Source organism: Sciurus vulgaris (genome assembly GCF_902686455.1).
Source record: "Sciurus vulgaris genome assembly, chromosome: 12".
NCBI lineage: Eukaryota > Metazoa > Chordata > Mammalia > Rodentia > Sciuridae > Sciurus > Sciurus vulgaris.
The window spans coordinates 73,943,265-73,962,476 of NC_136473.1; the positions used below are offsets into that span (position 1 = coordinate 73,943,265).

At 41.5% G+C, this 19,212-nt stretch overlaps 1 protein-coding gene across 2 annotated transcripts in view; it reads right to left on the reverse strand.

The window, feature by feature from the left end:
- HHAT (hedgehog acyltransferase) overlaps positions 1-19,212 on the reverse strand; it is a 419,237-nt gene that overhangs the window by 337,394 nt on the left and 62,631 nt on the right. The window contains exon 4 of one of the 2 annotated variants that reach the window (XM_079107609.1): positions 16,831-16,944. The exons of the other annotated variant lie outside the window; for it this stretch is intronic. Coding sequence (XP_078963735.1) covers positions 16,831-16,944 — 114 coding nt within the window. The remainder of the gene's footprint in view (positions 1-16,830; positions 16,945-19,212) is intronic. 2 annotated transcript variants of the gene reach the window in all.

Below are 19,212 nucleotides of genomic sequence, written 5' to 3' on the forward strand. Positions count from 1 at the left end.
TTTTTGTTGATGCTTTAGACCTACTTTCTCTACTAATTGATGCTAAAAGTGGTACTGACCAAGATACTTTGAAGATTCTCATCTTTTTTTTCTATTTCTGTGATTAGGCTTTAGGATTAAAATTTTAAAGCCCACACCCTTAGTGAGGTTCATGAAGGTGCTGAATTACAGCCATATCTGTTGCCTGATGCCGGAGAACTTGTACCTGGAAGGGGCCCTTCATAAGGATATAATAGATTTCTACTGCTTGCCTCATAAATACTTGATGTCTACATGTATGGTAAAATTCAATCTGGGATCTGCTTTCATAAAACCAGGTAGCAAAATTATAATGGAATAACCTTCATCCACCTCAAACTTTTCAGCAGCTACTGTCATCCCTGAAAGTGGCTTCAGTGAGTTCTCCCCTCAGACAACACCCTGCACATCTCCCACATGCCCCATAATCTTGCACTTACCTTGCGGCTGCTTCTAATTTCCTTTAAACAGAGACTTATCAACTGTCATGTCATGATTTTAAGAGGTAATAACCTTTTTAACAATGCTGACAGGCACCATTTTTAGGGAAAGTACTGAGAAAAAATGTTTCCCCTCCTCCCCATTCCCCCATACTACCCCCCCAAATTTCAGCTCTATGTCTCTAGTCAGCCTGCTTGGAGTGATCCCTGTCCCCTTCCCCTGAATCCTATCTGTTATAATACTTATAGAGGATATGTGTGTGTAAGGTAAATTTAATCCACCTCCTTAAAGACAGTTTTTAACACTGGAAATGCCCACCTGAGGAATCCATACTCCAAAAGGCACGAGTTAGCCTTTGAAAGATTCCAATCAGAAATCCACATCCCAGACATGACTGCTAGTCAAATAATTCCAATAACAGAAATCCACATTTTACTAATGAAGAGTGGTATTCAACATGTGGTGGGTTAAATTTTTTTCTCTGGCTCCAATCTCTCAAGTCAGTGCTCAAAGCTTTAAGGAGACTTGCCCTAGGTCTGTGTGGCTTCACTTAGGAAGACTCCATCCCTCAACTAGACCAGAAGGGTGGCTGCTTTAGAGCTGGGTGCAGTGGTGCACATGTGTAATCCCAGTGGCTTGGGAGGCTGAGGCAGGAAGATCGTGAATCCAAAGCCCATCTCAGCAATAGCAAGGCCCTCAAGTAATTTAGTGAGACCCTGTCTCTAAATAAAATATTAAAAGGGCCGGGTTGTGGCTCAGTGGTAGAGCACTTGCCTGGCATGTGTGAGGCACTGGTTTCAACCCCAGTATTGCATTAAAAAAAATAAATAAATAAATAAAGGTATTGTGTCCATCTACAACTAAAAAAAATTTTTTTATTAAAAAAGGAGGGAGAGCTGGGGGTATAGCTCAGTTGGTAGAGTGCTTGTCTCGCATGCACAAGGCCCTGGGTTCAATCCCCAGCACCCAAGAAAAAGGGCAGCGGGGTATGCTAGGGATGTGGCTCAGTGGTTTAGTGCCCCTGGGTTCAATTCCCAGAACCAAAAGAAGGTGGCTGCTTCAGAGGGCAGCATGGCATCTCAGCAGCCTCAGAGGAACCTCTGCAATGCTTGCTGAAGACCCAGAGACAATGGAGAGGTGCACAAGCATCAGACCCAGGCTTGAGGATGGGCTTAGTAACTTCTTACACATAAATGATTTTACACATGGCAGAATTCAGATCCAGACTCTACCACACCACTGGGTAGCAAGGTTGCAGGACAGAGACATGTAACTCCTATTCACCTCTCACTGCCAAAGTTGCCCAGAGGAAAATCAAAAAATTTGACTTTTGAATAGCAATCAAATAGGCTTGGGTCAGTTCAAAAACACAATCCTTCTGCTCAAGGTTCAGCTCAAATCCACCTCTTCCAGGAAGCCTTCCCCGGTCACTCCAAGGTTAGAGACTTCTAGCAATTTTTGGCTATACCAACCAGGGACAATCATGCATTCAGAAACACTGCTAAATGTCAAGCCGGAGACAGTTTTCAGGCAAGACACATAGGCCGGGCCAGTTCTCTTGGCTGCAAACAGCGGTACCTATTCAAATCCAGGGATGCTCCTGCCCTGTTAATACTTAGAAGCATCACCTGTGAGAGCTACGTGCCACCTGGCATTCTCAAATGGAGTTTAAACTTCTGGAGGAGAGAAACCATGCCTCTCCCATTCTAACGGCACCTGTCACCATGGAGACCACAAAGCCGGTAAAATGCCCATGATTACTCATGAACTGACTGGAGCGTGGCTGAGAAACGTCTCGCCATTCTCAGGGAAGATCATCTGGTCATCTCTGCATCCAGCTCCCTGACCACACAGCAGGCTTCCAGTGGTGTTTCTGGGTTGAGGCAAACATGCCTGTGTTGCTTGGGTGCTTGTTGTGAAGGGACATTGCTCTCCTGGCAATGTCTGCTTTGCTTCACGTGTCTGAACTCTGTGAGTGGACGGGGGTCAGGCCTTCCTCATTTCATTAAGCTGCATCCCCTCAAAGATGATTCCAGTGCTTCTGTCATGCCTCTGCCTCCCTCCACTGGATGACAACAGATTAATATGCTCATTGGCTATGTGTGTTTCAGCCTGTCCCTGTTTGTAGAAAACTGAATTTGTACAGCTTTGCCTTTTGCAGAGCGGCTTTCCCAGCAGGGGCAGATTCTTGTGTCCTGTGCCAACCCCAGTAGGCACAAGAGAATGTGGGCTGAAGGGTCTCTAAACAGTAGGGGCAAAAAAATCCATGGTTTAGTGATGGAAGGAAGGATCACAGGCACACACGGGAAACTCCTGTGATACATTATCAGTACCCAGCCTCCCATCTAGACTCAGTCCTGCTGGATTTCCATCCTGATATATGAAAGATTTTTAGGCATGGGGGGGGCAAAGGGGGGAATGGTAGTGATTTCTTGGTGAGCACAGAAGTGGTCTTGTAGCTCTTTGACTTATATTTTCTTTTAAAATACACAATGTAAATACTAAACTTTTGCTTACTAATTCTTAGCTACCAAGTACCAGCTCTGCTCTCCTTTCTCTGACCTCCTTGCCAGAGAGGGGGAAGTCCTGGTCTCTCCCACTGTGGATAGGAACACTGTCCACCTCGCATTTGCCTACATGTCTGGTCAATCTGTCTGTCCATACTTGGGACAGATGCATTTAACTTCACGGCATTCGCTCTCTCCTGCAATTAACCTCATTCAAATATTCACCTACTCTGTCCCAGGCGTAGAAGATACAGAAATTATTAAATCCCAGCCCTGCCTGTGAGACTGACAGTCTAGTGGGAATGGCTAACACAAAATGAAATTGTACCAGTCACCTTATAATAGGGCACACAACACAATCGAAGGCATTATTATCACATCCGCCTGTTTATTTCCTTCTACTATGATTTGGATTTAGGCTTCATGTGTTGAAATTTAATTCCCAGTGTGAGGTATTAAGAGGGTGGAAACTTACTTCAACCATGGTGTTTAGAGGGGACCTTAGGAAAAAGGTTAGATAAAATCATTAGGGTGGAACCTGCAAGATTGAATCTTGGTGGCTTTATAAGAAAAGAGACCACACAGACACATGAGCTCTCACTGTCCCTTGCCATGTGATGCCCTGTGCCACCTTGGGACTCACTCTGACAGCAAGAAGACTGCCCCAGTGGGCAAGCAGGGTGCTGTCCCAGTGGGGGTCCAGGTGTTGAGGTTCAGGCCCCCAACCTTGCACCTCCAGAACTGTGAACCAAAGTAAGCCTCTTTCTTTACAAATAGCTACCTCAGATATTTTGCTATGGTAATGAAATTGATTAAAACAACTTCATACCATTTAGCTCAATCTGTGGCTGTTACATTGCTCATTTTTTAAAAAATAATGGTACTGGAAAATTGAACCCTGGGGCACTTTACCACTGAGCTACATCCCCAGCCCTGTTTGTTTGTTTGGTTTTGGTTTTGGTTTTGGTTTTAATTTTGAGATAGGGTCTCACCTCATTGACCAGATTGGCCCCAAATTTGAGATCCTCCTGCCTCAGTCTCCTGAATTGCTGGGCTTACAGGCAAGCACCACCTTGACTGACCTAAATTTGTCCATTTATTTATTGTTAGTCTGTCCCCACTATACTAGTATGGACCCTTGTCGGAGTCACCACTGTTCCCAATATAAACTTAGACACAGAAAACCTATTCATTAAAAGCTGTAGTTGTGGAAGGAAGTACAGAGAGAGGTAGGAAAGGTTTGGGGACCAGCACCACGCTTGAGGTTCAGGGAACCTCCATGACAGGCGAACATGAATGAGATCTGAAGTATAGAGCCAGAAGGGGAAGAAGGAAGGCACATCCAGATGAGAAACAGGGTGAGCAAAGGTGAGAACAGCAAGTCACATGATCAAGGGAACAGGGGAAAGAAGAGCTGTTGGGTGATCCCGCCGCCGGGAAGCTTTGCATGCCTGGAGACGTTCTCCATGGTCAAGCCTAGAGACATTCTCCATGGTCAAGATGTGGCTGCAATTTACTAGGAGAGTCCAGGGATGTCATGCATCATACAAGGTACAGAGCAGCTCCCAAAACAAGTCTCTTCTGACCCCACATGTCACTGGTGCTGAGGTTCGGCCCCCAGCTGTAGCCTCACATGCTAGGAACAGGCTGGCTGGAGAACACAGGCTTTCTTATTAGGCTCATTTTTTCTATTCTGTTCACACTAACATTTTCCTTTGATCAAAGTTCAAACTAACGTAGCATTTGCTTGCCACATGTTAAAGCCTCCAAGAAGGGAAGTAGTCATAGGAAACATCTAGAACCTCAGGGCAAGGTATCAATTTCCTTCATTTGTTGGATATCCACCTGGACTCATCATTTTCTCTGTAAATTCCAAGACTCCAAAACCCACTCACCCGCATGCAAGGTAATGAGATTTAGACAGAGGAGAAACAGGTGCTCAGTAGCCCTGGGCAGATGGATAAATCTTCACATGGATGGCGGGTTAGACAAAGATTGGTTGGGATGGCAAAGGACTTAGTCCTTGGGGCTCCGCCACACATGTATCTGCGCCTTGTGTCCTTTTCTCACGAAGGCAGGGTGGGTCTAACTGTCAACACGCCTGGCCTATTAGGAGGGCCACCATGGAGAAGGTCTGGGAGAGATCAACTCCCCAAAACTCTAGAGCTCAGCTGAGAGTCAAGCAGCTGGACTGATAGAGTAGGTGGGAGCCAGGAAGTCAGGGAACACAAAGCCCCTTTGTCTAGAAATAGCAGCACACCCCTGGGCTGAGCCTGCCCTTGACAATGAAATCTGCCCTAGCTCAGAAACTTGTCAGGGCCTGACCCTGTGTTCACTTTCTCATACTACCTCACAATAGCTTCTCTTCAGCTGAAACTTCTTGCTTTAAAATAGGTTTGCTTATTTTGGCCCCTGGCAAAAGAAAAAAAAAAAAAATTCTATGTTATTCAGTCTTATCTGAAATGCCAGAACTGTGACTATACAGGAAAAAAAAGATCACTGTTTTTGCTGTTGTTGTTGTCGTCATAAGAGATCCAAAAGTGTTTTATTTCTAAAGAGATTCATAAGGGTCATTTCCTGTTACATCTCAAATTCCACTCTGACAGAAACTTCCAAGTTCCCTCATCTCTGAAATGGGCACAAACCTATCCACCTCACATTCTTCCTATGAACCTAGAGAGGGCTATGTGAATAAGAAACATCTAGAAATGGACGCCTGATGCTAATTCGGTTCAGATCCGATGTTTGTGGAAATATCCCAGGGCTAGAGCAACAAAAGCCAGAAAGAGCACCCCATGCAATTCAGGGCACTCCTCCCAGTACCAGAAAAACATGGCCTTACATCAACATACTGCCTCTTTATAGAGCTAGAGATGGAAAGAGGGACAGACCACCCCAGCAAACCAAAATGGACATTGCACTTGTACAACTCAGCAAGATCTCTGCAACTGTCAAAGGAGAAAAACAGCATTTCAGGCAGTGCCTGATTTGGAAATGAATTGTCTTCCAAAAGTTCATTGGTAAGTAGGATGCTCAGAACTTTAACCATTATTTTATGTCTCAAGCCAGCCCACAAAAGATAATTGAACCTATATCTGGTATACCACACACTTAGAGTAGAAGTGATTAAAAAAAAAAAATAGTGCTTTTATATCATTTTAAAAACATATTGATGGGTTGGGGATATAGCTCAGTTGGTAGAGTGCTTGCCTTGTATACACAAGGCCCTGGGTTCAATCCCCAGCACCAAAGAGGAAATATATATATATACATTAAAGCCGGGCACAGTGGCATACACCTGTAATCCCAGCAGCTTGGGAGACTAGGGCAGGAGGACCTAGAGTTCAAAGCCAGCTTCAGCAACTAGTGAGACCCTAAGTAACTCACTGAGACTCTATCTCTAAATAAAATATGAAAAAGGGCTGGGGATGTGGCTCAGTAGTTAAGTACACCTGGGTTCAATCCCTAGTACTAAAATAAAAATTTTTTTAAAAAATGAAACAAATACATAGCTTATAACTGACTTGACCTTTGACCTTTGAGCTGGGCCATGGACCTCTTAACATCCAATTTCAGGGAAAGAGGGGCTGGTGGGAAGACAAGGCATCTAGCATCTGTCCACTGGAAGGGGAGGGTATGGTGCCCAACTACAACATTCTCTAGCACTGAAGTGCTACCTGTCACATCACAAGGGTACAAGGTCTGACAGAATAGTAGCCACCCTGCCTGCTGCAAAATGAACTGCAGCAAAAGACAAATGAGTCATTCCTCTGCCAGGGCAGTGCAGGAAGAAAAGGGTGGGAATTCCCAGCATGCTCCACAGCAGCAGGCATGAGAGGCTAAAGATGGACATTCATCCAATTGCCCAAGGGCCATGTTTGATTCATTTAACATATGGCTAGGTCAAAATGGGACTTCCTGAGCTTGACCCAAGTGAAAACTGTACTAACTGATAAGGTTACATAACCAGATTTCTGGACTCTTATGCAGAGGCAGGCAACAAGGAAAGAGAGACCATGAGGCAGGCCTTATCCGGCCGGTGCTCTCATATTTTCACTCTGCTCATTCGTGATATTGCTGAATATCATACTGTACCTGGTCAACTCCAAATATAAAAGTGATACAAAATACTAAACTCAGATTTGAAAACTGAGAAAGTTCATCACTGTGTACCTTCTTCAGTCCTCCAAATAAGCATTAGTCTCCAGCTCAAATTCCTGGTCCAGTTCCTCTTCATGCTCTGACAAGAAAAACAGTCTCCATTAGTACAAGTCTAAACAAACGGGTTGGCTACACAACAAAGGCACTAAAGAAATTGGAGAACATCCTGAAAAAGCAGCTGGGGGACACAAAACATGTCGCACTTCTTGACCTCCGTTCTGGTTTTCTGTGACCTAAGTTCTTGGAAATACAGGGTGGGGCTGGTGGGACACGTCCTTTCAACTTGCAATAAGGGTCACAGAAGGAGAGGGGAGAAAAGTGTCCAAGACAGGGAACAGGGAAAGGCTGGTGCAAATTCCCCACTTGTACCGGTTGTTAATTTTTTTTGAATATGGACCATGCCACCAAATGATGCTGATCATGACTATGTATGACAGAATGCTAACAAAATAGAATAAAATGGAATCAAATCAGAGTTATAAGTGTGTTCATAAGTCAATGATACAATTGCTTTAAAAAAATAAAAACAAAATCCTGCAAATACTTCTTGAGGATGTACAGTAACCAGACCTCATGTGAGATACTGGGAATGAAAAGGAATCAGACTGGCAAGACTTTCGCCTCGGGGGGCTTCCTGTAACTCGGGAAGATGCACAAACAAAAATATGAAACTGCCATAGTGCCGACTAGTGCCTTGATAGGGGACACAAGCCTAACCTGAGGCCTGGTGTGATGTCCAGGAGACAGGCGGGGGATGAGGGTGGAGCTCAAAGAGCGTCCTAACGTGGAGATAAAGACTTGGGAGTCCTCAGCACCAGGGTAGTGACAAAGTCACCAGAATGGCCGCAATTCATTAAAGAGGGACAAAGAACACATGGACAAGAAAAAGAAGGAAAAAGAAAACTCTATGCCTACCAATTAAAAAGGAAAAAACCACCAGAAACTGAGAAGGAAATACCCAGAAGGAAAACCAAGAGAGAGTGGGGTCACTAAGTATGATCGTGAAACGATGCTGCTTTCAGAGTAGGATGGAGGGGCAGATTCACACGCACTGGGTGGAAGCAGTAGCCCCAGCCCCGAGCCCCAGGCAACACTGCTCCGAAGAACAAGAGGAAAGGGAAGCGTGTTGCACAATGGCCCAGGGAACTGCGTGACCGCTCCAGGAGCCCATTTATGTGTGTCCCACGTGCACCACCAGTGTCACGGAGGGCGTGATGGCAGCAGGCATGCAATTGTATTGGGGCACCGGTCTTCTCTGTTACAGCTGCACACAGGCCACTTTTTGTATCTTGCGTTGTGCATGGGCTCAAGTCCAAGGAAACAGTTCATGGGCAAATGACAAGTGACTGCAACCCAACAAAATAGTAACAGAAAGCTCAGAAGTCATTCTAGAGAGTGGGAAACCTCTCTGCCTATTCCCTCTTTTGTTTCAGCCTCACATTTACACAAAATGCAAACTCCAGAAACATCGAAATTACGCACAAGTGAAACAAAGCAATAACTTGAGCTATTCTGATCTCTTCTTTTAAAAAAAAAAGACATTTATCAATAGCAGTGGACATGGTAATCCCAGACTTCCTGAAATTGTGATATATCTCCCTCTAGTGGGAAAAATTTGCTTGCCACCTCGTACAGGTTCCAAGAAAGGAAATCCAGCCAGAAGTATTCAGAACCTAAGAACACAGTATTCCTTTCCTTCATCTACTGGGGAAAAAAGTCTCCTATGTAAACAGGAAAATCAGGATAAAATCCTGCCCAGCACAGTCCAACAGAAATGCAATATGAGCCACATTTATAAAGTTTCTTACAGCAACAAAGAAAGAAAAAGATAGGTGGAATTAATTTTACTATATTCTTTTTAAACAAAGTAGTCAAAATATTATTTCAATATATAATCAATATTAAACAATTACTAATAAGTTATTTTATATTCCCGTTTTCTAATTCTTTGTAATCCAATGTACACAATGTCCTTTCAGTACATTTCAATACAGAAGAGTTTTAAGCACTACTGATCCTATGTGGCTGGGGGGGTTACCATATTGGACAGCATAATTCTAGAACAAAAATTCTCCCCTCATTTTTTTTCTCCCCCAGTTTTGGAGAATTTCTACAAATCTCCCTCATCTGATTTCTCGATACAAACAAATGCTATATATATGATACTGATCTTAAATTCCAACTCAAATCTACCCATGACTCCTTTGGCAATCATTATCTTAAGACTGTCTTAAGTTAGCTGAAAATTCACAGCTGCAAGATCCATTTGGTTGATACAAGTGAGCAGAAGCTGAGAACCTGCAGCGACCGATCTTTCTATGAAGAATGACAGCCCTAGACCCTCAGTGATAATTCCTTCCCAGCCCTATAATGAGCCCATGCCCTCACTCCCTGGGTAGGACTGGAGCTTTCCTCCTCACTCAAATGCAGTCGAGCAGGAGGCTGCTGCAAATGGATAGAAGCCTTCTACGCCTGGAATCCTCTCCATACCACACGGGACAGATTGGCAGCAGAACCAGCTCTTTCCTCTAGTGCCCTGGTTCCATTTCCCATAATTCAGCACTCTATAAAACTGCCTGAGAGCACAGAAATGCAGCCATTCCCACTGATGAGCCTTGATTACTATGTCTGTTGTGGATTCTTCCCCCCAAGAAAAGGATACATCAAACCTCCAACCTACCTACTGAGCCAGAGGATTTGCATTTTAATCTCTGCCAATGAGCAGTGGTGGTGAACCACTTACTTAAAACCTCTAACTAACCTACTACTTTTACCTTCAAGATTTTGATGGGAAATTAGTTCTAGGATGGGGGTATTAGTGGGCAATAATTAGGGAGAAGGGAAAATTCATATCCTCTCTCTCTCTCTTTCTCTCTCTTGCTCATCTGATACAAGCCACTATCATGGAGGTGCACACCCACTCATGGTGTTTATGTCCTGCTGTTTCTATGCATTTGAAAACTTCTAATCAGCTCCTACTGATTCTTTATTTCCCTAGGAAGCCAGTGGATACAGCCAACTGTGGCAATAAACGAAAATGGGGAAGGGGAACAGAAAAGATGGGCCCCTAATGATAAGAAAATGTAATGGTAGACAACTCTCAAATATTCATAGGTAAATTATCATACAGATCAAGTGCGGGGTTTTCCATGACATTTGAGGCTTGGGTTTCCTTTTCCTCTATCCCAATTCTCACTTAGGGAAGGAAAATGTTGCTTAGAAATAACCTAAGCAAAAGCAAATCAGATATGTAAATAGGATGCAAACCCATAAACTGCATAAATGGCTTGAAGACCTCCCCAAAAGAGCTGCTCACATAAGAAATCTGAGATCTCTTAGGGCTGACCACCAAGTGTGCAATTTCTATGGGAATCCTTACCACTCTTAGGAAAGGTAGATTAAGCTCCAAATGGAAATGGAAACTCAAGCTTCCATGAGGGAGCCATGAGGTCTGTGCCTGTTCATGGGTGGGGTGCAACATGGATCACCCAGTGTCCTGGTGGGCAGCCAGGAGAGAAGGCAGAGGAGGAGTGGGACTATCAAATACTAGGGGTTGCCTTCAACTGCCCTCAGACCTAGGCCATGTCCCAAGGCCTTTATTAAGAGGTGTATTTAAAGTATCAGTGATAGGGGACAGACAGATATTGAGTGGTGGGAACATGAGGTTAAGGGAATAATTCTGTAAAATGGGCCCACTGTGCTGACTCCCACAAGCTCTCTCTCTCTTTATATAAATTTTAAGATGTCGATAGACCTTTATTTTACTCATTTATTTATATGTGGTGCTGAGAATCGAACCCAGTGCCTCACACATGCCAGGCAAGCACTCTTACCGCTGAGCCACAACCCCAAGCTCTCTCTTTTAAAAAGCAATTTACCTGCAGCCCTGCCTGGCTTAAGTCCACAGGATACTTTACATTCCTCAAGAAACTATCTGTTATCTGCAGGAGAAATGAAGGCCTGAAATGCAGATAAGAAGAACACAAGTTACCCCAAAGCAGGGGACTTTTGTAACCCTTACACAGAACAGATCCCAGAACTCAAGGAGATAAGGATAATTCCCTCTAACCATAAAAGCTGTAAGAGCAGGTTCCAGTTAGAACAACAAGGACCAAGGTGACCTAGAATTGTCATGGCAGTGGGGACTCGAAAGTCTGATGTCATTCTGCTATCAGTCAAAAGTCAAGAGGTAGACCTGGTTAAGACTCTCTGGAAACTTCCCTGGGACCCCCAATAAAACTGGAGGATGGGAGGAAAATGCCGTCCTTCTCTCTAAGAGAACGCACTGTTGCTTGAGAGGGTCCCCTTTCCCTTTTCCTATTCCTTCTAATAAACTCATTCCTGTAACTCTGAGCAACACATCTGAAATCTTTCTGGCCTGACCCAAGAATTGGGACTTGGAAGAGTCTTTGTTCTGCCTTAGTGTCATAGAAGGCCCTAGCCCTATAATGTCAGGAAGTAGAGTCTCTGGAGGTCCACTCTGGAAGCCCACACCCCTACATAAGGTAGGGGAGAACAAACATCTTTCCTTTACCTTTTCTTAGACTGATTTGGAGGTGCCTCAGTTTCCACTCCACCACCCGTAAGACCCGTGCAAGTTGTTGCTGCAGGCGGTGACAAATATCCACGATTTTGGAACCGCAAAGAGCCAGTGACAGCCCATCAGCCTCTCTCCACAACCCCAAGAAGCCAGCAGCATCATCTACTGAATGACTAAGGGCTCAGGCTCAGAGACACGAAGTAACCTGCTCGGGCTTATGGGCCTTGAGTGCAGGAAAGCTGCCCTTTACCAAGTGCTCTTCTTAACACTCCAAGTACAGTCGACCCTCCTATCTGAAAGTTCCGCATCCGAGGAGTCACCCAATATCAAGTATAAAATCTTTAGGGAAAAATTGTACCTCCACTGAACACATACATTTTCCCCCTAATTTCCTGAAATAAATAGCATTACATTGTTTAGCATCCATGTTGTATTAGGTATTAAAAGTATTCTAGAGATGACTTGAAGTGTACAGGAGGATGTGTGTAGGTTATATGTAAATATGTGCAATTTCATATAAGAGACTCGAGCACTTGTGGACATTGGTATCTTGGGGAGGGGTTCTGGAACAAATCCCCCTGTGGATACTGAGGAGATTGCCTCTAAGGCAGAAGGAACCTGAACTTAAAGTTACAAGTAAATTAAATGGAGAAACATTGCTGCACTCGGTAGCAAACTTCTAACACATGAACCCTTTGGGGACACACTCAGGCCATATCCAAACTATAGCAAGTATCTAATTTTTATAGCAATTTTAAAATTTCTTCTAAATGGTTATACAAGACAATAGAATGCATTTTGACACATTGTGCACAAATGGAGCAGAACTTCTCATTCCTCTGGCTGTACATGGTGCTGAGTCACACCAGTAGTGTAATCGTACATGTATACAGGGGAATAATGTCTGTCTCATTCTACCGTCCTTCCCATCCCCACCGCCCCACACTGCCCTCACTCGCCTCTGCACAAAGTCCCTTCATTTTTCCCTACCTGCCTCCGCCATGGATCAGCATCACTTATCAGAGAAAACATTCGGCCTTTGGGTTTGGGGATTGGGCTTATTTCACTTAACATGATAGTCTTCAGTTCTCACATTTCTAAACTTTCTAAACAGAAATTGTATCTGATCTATTTCTCCACAACTTGCTTTATTAGCTCAAGGTCATCGTTCAGAAATTCATCCACACTGACAAAATTATGCTATAATTAATTCCATTTCATGAAATAATTCACCCCCAATTCATCCATTTCTCCAAAATGTACATTTGGATTGATTGCTTCTGGTTCTTCATGATCAAAAACATCACTGCAAAGAACACTTGGCTAGTGTCCTGGCAGGAAGAGGAGGTTCTCCAGGGTATGTGTCAGAATTACACTGGTAACTATGCCTCTTTGATTTTACTAGGTAATGTGTTCCAGAGGAGCTGCACCAAGATACATGTCCACTGCCTCTGGATGAATTCAGGTGGCCCATACCTTATATCTTCAGGGGATTTTTGTTTTGTTTTTGCCAAACTGGAAAGTGTGAAGTGATATATTATGGTAGTTTTAAGATGCATTTGTCTGATCATTATTGAAGCTGAATATTAAGTTTCTTAGTTTTCTTTCCTCTTCCACAAATTCCTTTTCATATATTATGCCATTTTTCTACTTAGTGATTTGCCTTTTATTAGTAGTAGTAGTAGTATAATACTGGGAATGAAAGCGAGGGCTCTTCACCTGCTAGGCAAGTGCTCTAGCACTAAGCTACACCCCATCCCCTGAAATCTCTTCATACAATTTATACACTAAGTATTTGTCAGTTTGCAAATAATTTCCCAATCAGTTAACTTGCCTTTTCACTTCCTGTATTGTATTTACATGAATAATCTTTTCCATCAGATCTGAAATGTCCACCCTGTCATAAATCAAATTTCCATATAAGGGTGGTTATTTTCTAAATTCTATCCTATTCTATTCGTCTGTTGGTTCTGTTCTGATGCCAATATAAACCATGTCCTAATTATTGTGTCTTTTTAATACATATCTGCTAGGTCATAGCTTCCAACTTGGGTTATCAATTTTTTCGCTACCTTCATACGATGAATTAGAGAACATCCTAGGAAACATTCAAATGATTTGTGCCCTTGGATGTTTGACACAATTCATTCATTAGATTAGTGGGGGGTTTTTTTACAAATAGATTTTCAACTGCAGATTTATTTTAATGGTGATAATGTATTAGGCTTTCTATTTCTTCATGAGTCATCTTTGTTGTATATTCAAGAAATTTGTCTGCTTTACTCACATTTTCAAAAATGATGACCATAAAAGTGTGTGAAACACTCTCTTACTGTGTTTTTTCATCTCTGTAATATCTATGGTAATCTGCTTTTCCATTCCTAATATTCTCTTTTTTCCCGTGATCAGTCTTGCCATTGATCATCTCAATCATTTCTGCTCTTACGTTTTCCTTCCTTCTTTCTTTGCTGTCTTTATTCCTGCTCTTCTTTTTCAGCTTACATTGTATATTTCGCTCATGAATTTCAGTCTTGCCACTTCAGACATACGCAGGTAGGGTTAGGTCTAATTCAATACCACCTTATCTGCATCTTCCAAATGTTATATCTAATGTTTTTTCTATTCATTTATGGATATTTTTAATTTCTAATAAGTTTTATTCTTTCATGCATGAATTATTTAAAATGTTCTTTTTAAAAATTTCTAGATCAATTAGCGTTTTTAGGTCATCTTTTTTACTGCTTTTCAACTTAATTGCACTGAAATTAGAGGAGACGATCTATGTAAAACACATCCTTTTGAAATGTGTTTCGTCCAATGTGTAGTCATTTTGGAGCATTCTGTGTGTTCTTTAAAAAGAATGTAGATTCTCCAGTGTTGAATGCAAACAACTTTTATATATGTATACATTCTTTGTTTATATGTACACACATATATATATGTATGTATTTGCGCAACATTGTTGTATGTTTGTATTTTTCTCTTTATATGAAGCTTATTCGTTGTATTGTTCTTCAGTGGGGTTTTTTTTCCCTTCACAAAATATTGATTATTGAAGGAGTTATATTAAAACCTCTCCTTATAATCACTGACTTACTTATTTTTATTATGGTTCTGCTTTTGCTTTATATATTTTAAATAAAACACATTTATACTTGTGATATCCTCCCAAACTCTTCATTATTAAACAATGACCCTTTTTGACACTCGTAATACCGGTTTTCCAGTTAGTATTTTGTTAGGGGATGTGGAGTTTTGCCCAGAATAGCTTTTCCCACCTTTTACTCTTAAACTTTGTTTCCTTCTGTTTTAAATATATCTAGTTAAGAAGTACATCTGGATTTTGTTTTATGTTTTTGGTTTTCCTTTTTTCTGGGTATTTTTTTAAATCTAGTCTGACAATCTTCATCTCTTTAGAGAATCCGTTTATACTGATTGCAATTACTGACATGTTTTTATCTATTTGTCCCATCTCTTTTGTGCTTTCTCTTCATTCCATTTTTTCCATGTTTCATCTTTACTTGTAGTGATGAAAGTTCTAACAAATGAAGCTTGTCCATATTTGAATGAAGGGAAGGAATAATAGTTTCTTATCAACCCTCTTTTGCAGAGAATGAAAAACTAAGATTCATGGGGAAAACTTTCCTAAGGTTTGAAAGCTGATCAATGACAAAGTCAAGGGCCCAAACATGAGTAACATAGATCTGGTACTCTCTCTCCCACTAGCCAACCGGTCCTTAACCAGGCTGTAGTAGAAAGAGTTGACATCTTACTACAGGCTGTCTTCAAAGTACTTCATCTGTCCCTCAGAGGTGAAAGGTGCTAAGCTATTCATTTGCACGTGGGAAATCCGAGACTTAGAGATATCTATGGTATCTATAAGCAGAGAAACTTTGTATTATAATAAAAGTGTTAAATTTCTAGAAATTCTGAAGTTCTGAAAAAAAAAAAAACTGAACAGAAGTTTATAGACAACAAAAGACATGAAGAGTTGAGGTGGATACACATTTACCAGCTTAGGAATTTGTTAAAAGCTTGTATTGTTTATTATTCTTGCTCAGAAAGTTGCATGAAATTTTAACATATTCAGATCTGACAGTATTTAATATTTTAGTTTTTGCCACTTTAGAAAATGGAGCAACCACTTGAGTACAAAAAAGTAATTGATATTTAACTTTGAGAGAGTTGGCGTGCTCTTGGGATTTCCTGTCTTCCAGAATGAGAAGCAGCCTAGAAAATAACAATTTTCAAGAAAGAGCTGAAAAATGTCCCAAGTTCAGTGTTACATCCGTGACCAGGTGGCACCTGTTCCTCAGTCTCCCTTTGTGGTCTCCCCTCCCAGAAGCACTTCTGTCCCCTCAGTTCATCACCTTCATGAAGCTTTGCAAGTCAAATATGTTTCCTGAGTTGACTTTCAAGTCAGTTTGCATGTGTTTTGTTTTTACCTTACAGATTTTTAAAGCACAGACTCTTTTTTTTTTTTTTTTTCCCACATTAAAAATTGAGATTAGTCAAAAAGCATCACTCAGAGGATGCTGGGCAAAAGCCAGGCCCTGGGATGACAGAGCAATTCTTCCTGGTACCTCAGCCTAAGAAGAGGATCATAATTCTGCCTCCTATGAAAGCACTTCATTATTATTAACACATGTTATTTGTACAAATTTATGGGCTTCACTGTGACATTTCTATATGTGCATATATTGTGCCTTGAATATTCACTTTAAAGAATCCCTTATTTTCTAAACCAGGCCAAGGTCAAAACAAAATACTGGAATTCTGATCTAAAACAGCCACAGGAGCACACCTTACTGGACACTAAAATTATGCTCATATCTTAATGAAATCATTCGCTTGCTTCTAAACTCGTAAGTGAAATCATATAGCTTCTCCCCATCAGGCAGCTCTTCCCAAGGTCATTTGATCAGCAATGAGCTTAGAGAACACCACCTGAAATTAGTTTCACTCTCATGTTCAATGTCTTGAAAGGGAACCTGAAAGAAGTAAAGGCAGGATGAGAACCTAAGACACCTTTATTTTAAAGGTCACAGTGACCATGACCAGGTTCCCAAGGTCAATACCTGCATCTCTTGATTCTGAGCTCAGGACTCCACAAAAAGCTAAGTAGAAAGAGGCTTAAAAAAGAAATGACACACATAACCATACCTTCCTTGCAAGCAGTGTGGCCATTTGAGACACTACCATGTGGCCAAGGAGGAGCCACACCAGCCTCTGCTTCCCCCATTCCATCCAGAAACTCCACTCAAAGTCGGTTGGGTCCTAAATAGGTTGAAAGAGGAGTTGATACGATCAGAGAGATTTTAGTAAATGGCTGAGTCAGAACATAAATTCAGTGAATAACACAACTTCAAAGAAGACCAGGGTGAGCCTAAATTCGGTAAAATAGCATTTACCCACTTCTAACCATTCCCCCTCAATGACCCTCCACCTGTTCTGTACTATTCCCTCCAGCTTAGCTGATTCTGCTGCCAGTCCCCAAATGAACCTCCTACTATCTATATAATTCAGTGTCTTTTGCTAAAGTTGGTCCCTTAGAATCCTCTATGGGATTAAAAACTATCACCATCCCCATTTTGTAAAAGATGAAACAGAGGCTTAAGGACATCAATTCATTTACCCAAGGTCACAAAGATAGTACAAGTAATGAATTGAGGCTCTCTCTGTTTAGACACCAAGACGCCTCCTTTAACAACAGAAATGTAAATTGGACACTAATAAAATCACTTACGGTCAGTCGTGTTAAATCTTGCTGTCATTGACAGGCAGCAGGGTAACTATAGAGAAATTAACTAATTTTTATGTAAACTGAAAGAAAGAATGAGAGGTTCACTTCCCTCCCTCTTCCCCTGGGGAAGTTCTGCTCGATGGAGGGCTTTGTGTCTGCATCCGTACCAGGTCCCATTCTATATAAGGCACCCTGGCAGGGGCAAATGGACACTTCTCAGAGCAGCAGACATGTGGACACCTGGGGGCCAGCATCTCAAAGTCCTAGGCTCAGGAGCTCCAGGGGAAATCATGGTGGTCAAGCTGAGCATGAAGAGAACAAACACAGATATCAGCCACCCACTAAGGACAGTGCAGGCTTGGCCACTGAGCAGCAATATCATGATGGGGTCAGAATCTTCTAGCCAAATTGTGGTCGGGGGGATGTTCCAATGACTACTAATATCAAACACCTCACCCATCTCTGTAAATGGATCTTGGAGCCCCACTTAATTGGATTTAGCAGTGGAAAATATTTTTGTACCTGAAAATCAAGAGACAATTCTATAGCAGTTATACATATTATAAAATGTCTATGTTCTAGAAAAAGACTATCTTAATTCATATCCAAATATGAATGCTAAGGGAACAAACCTCACAGTCTTAGCCTAAATTTGGACCTCAGATCTACCCTCACACTGGCTGTGATGACCTTGATCATGATACATAACCTTTTTGTTCTGTTTCTTCACATAGCAATAGTACTTATTGGGATTTATGAGATTTACATAACATACTCAAAAAGAAATGTTACCTGCTATTCATTGCTAGTCCCATGAGCTCCCCTTCCTTTGTTAACCACCAGCCAAGACTATACCATATTTACTTTGTGCTACTTGTTAAAAAAAAAAAAAAAGTTTTCCTTGTTTTTCCAAATAAAGAAATATGACTCTGTGCATTCTAAAATAACACATGTGCTCCACACCTCCAAGGTCCTGATATACACACAAACTGCTGGGAGATTCCTTGTACCATGCTAAAAATCATGGACCCAGCAGGATTCCATTTAGAGACTACTAACTATATTAGCACCACACAGCCAGACAGCAGAGCAGAGAACTCAAACTGTTAACCTGGCTCTCGATCCCTGATCCAGAACTACTGCCGCACCTCTAAATTTCCAAATTAGTGGAGAGTCAATTAATTGACTAAAGGTAAGCAAGTTCAAAGTTCATGTGATGAAGCCATGCTAGTAAATACCACTATCATAACAGGGAAAAAGGCAAACAAACACCCAAAACCAAAATTGAATATTTTTACTATCCCATTTAAAAAAGACCCTCACATTGTAGCTTTGTAAATATAACGTTCTTGAACACTAAAAATTTCATTTAGTATTCATGACCCCAGTCTTAACTATAACTCAAAACATTTCCAAGTTTAAGTTTTTAGGAGGAAAAATGATATAAGCAACAACAACAACAAAAATCTTTGTTCCGTTAGAAAACCCAGGACTACTGAAAATTCTGTGCTGGTAAAAATCCCATCGACAAAAATTACCTAGCCTTTCACCACTAATTCTTTTAGAAAATATTCATTTAAAAGAAAAATAACTTTCCCATCCTCCCCAATAAATATCTTTGTGATTCCCCCCAAAAGAAAAATATATATATTAAATGTCTTTCTTGTGTCTATTGTCTCTATTTAAAATAGTTACCTAAATCGAATGACAGAATAGCTGAGCCAAGAAGAGAACAAGATGGCAAATAACTAGCAGTTAATAATTTGGGCAAGGAATATACGGATTCACTGCTTCTCTGAACA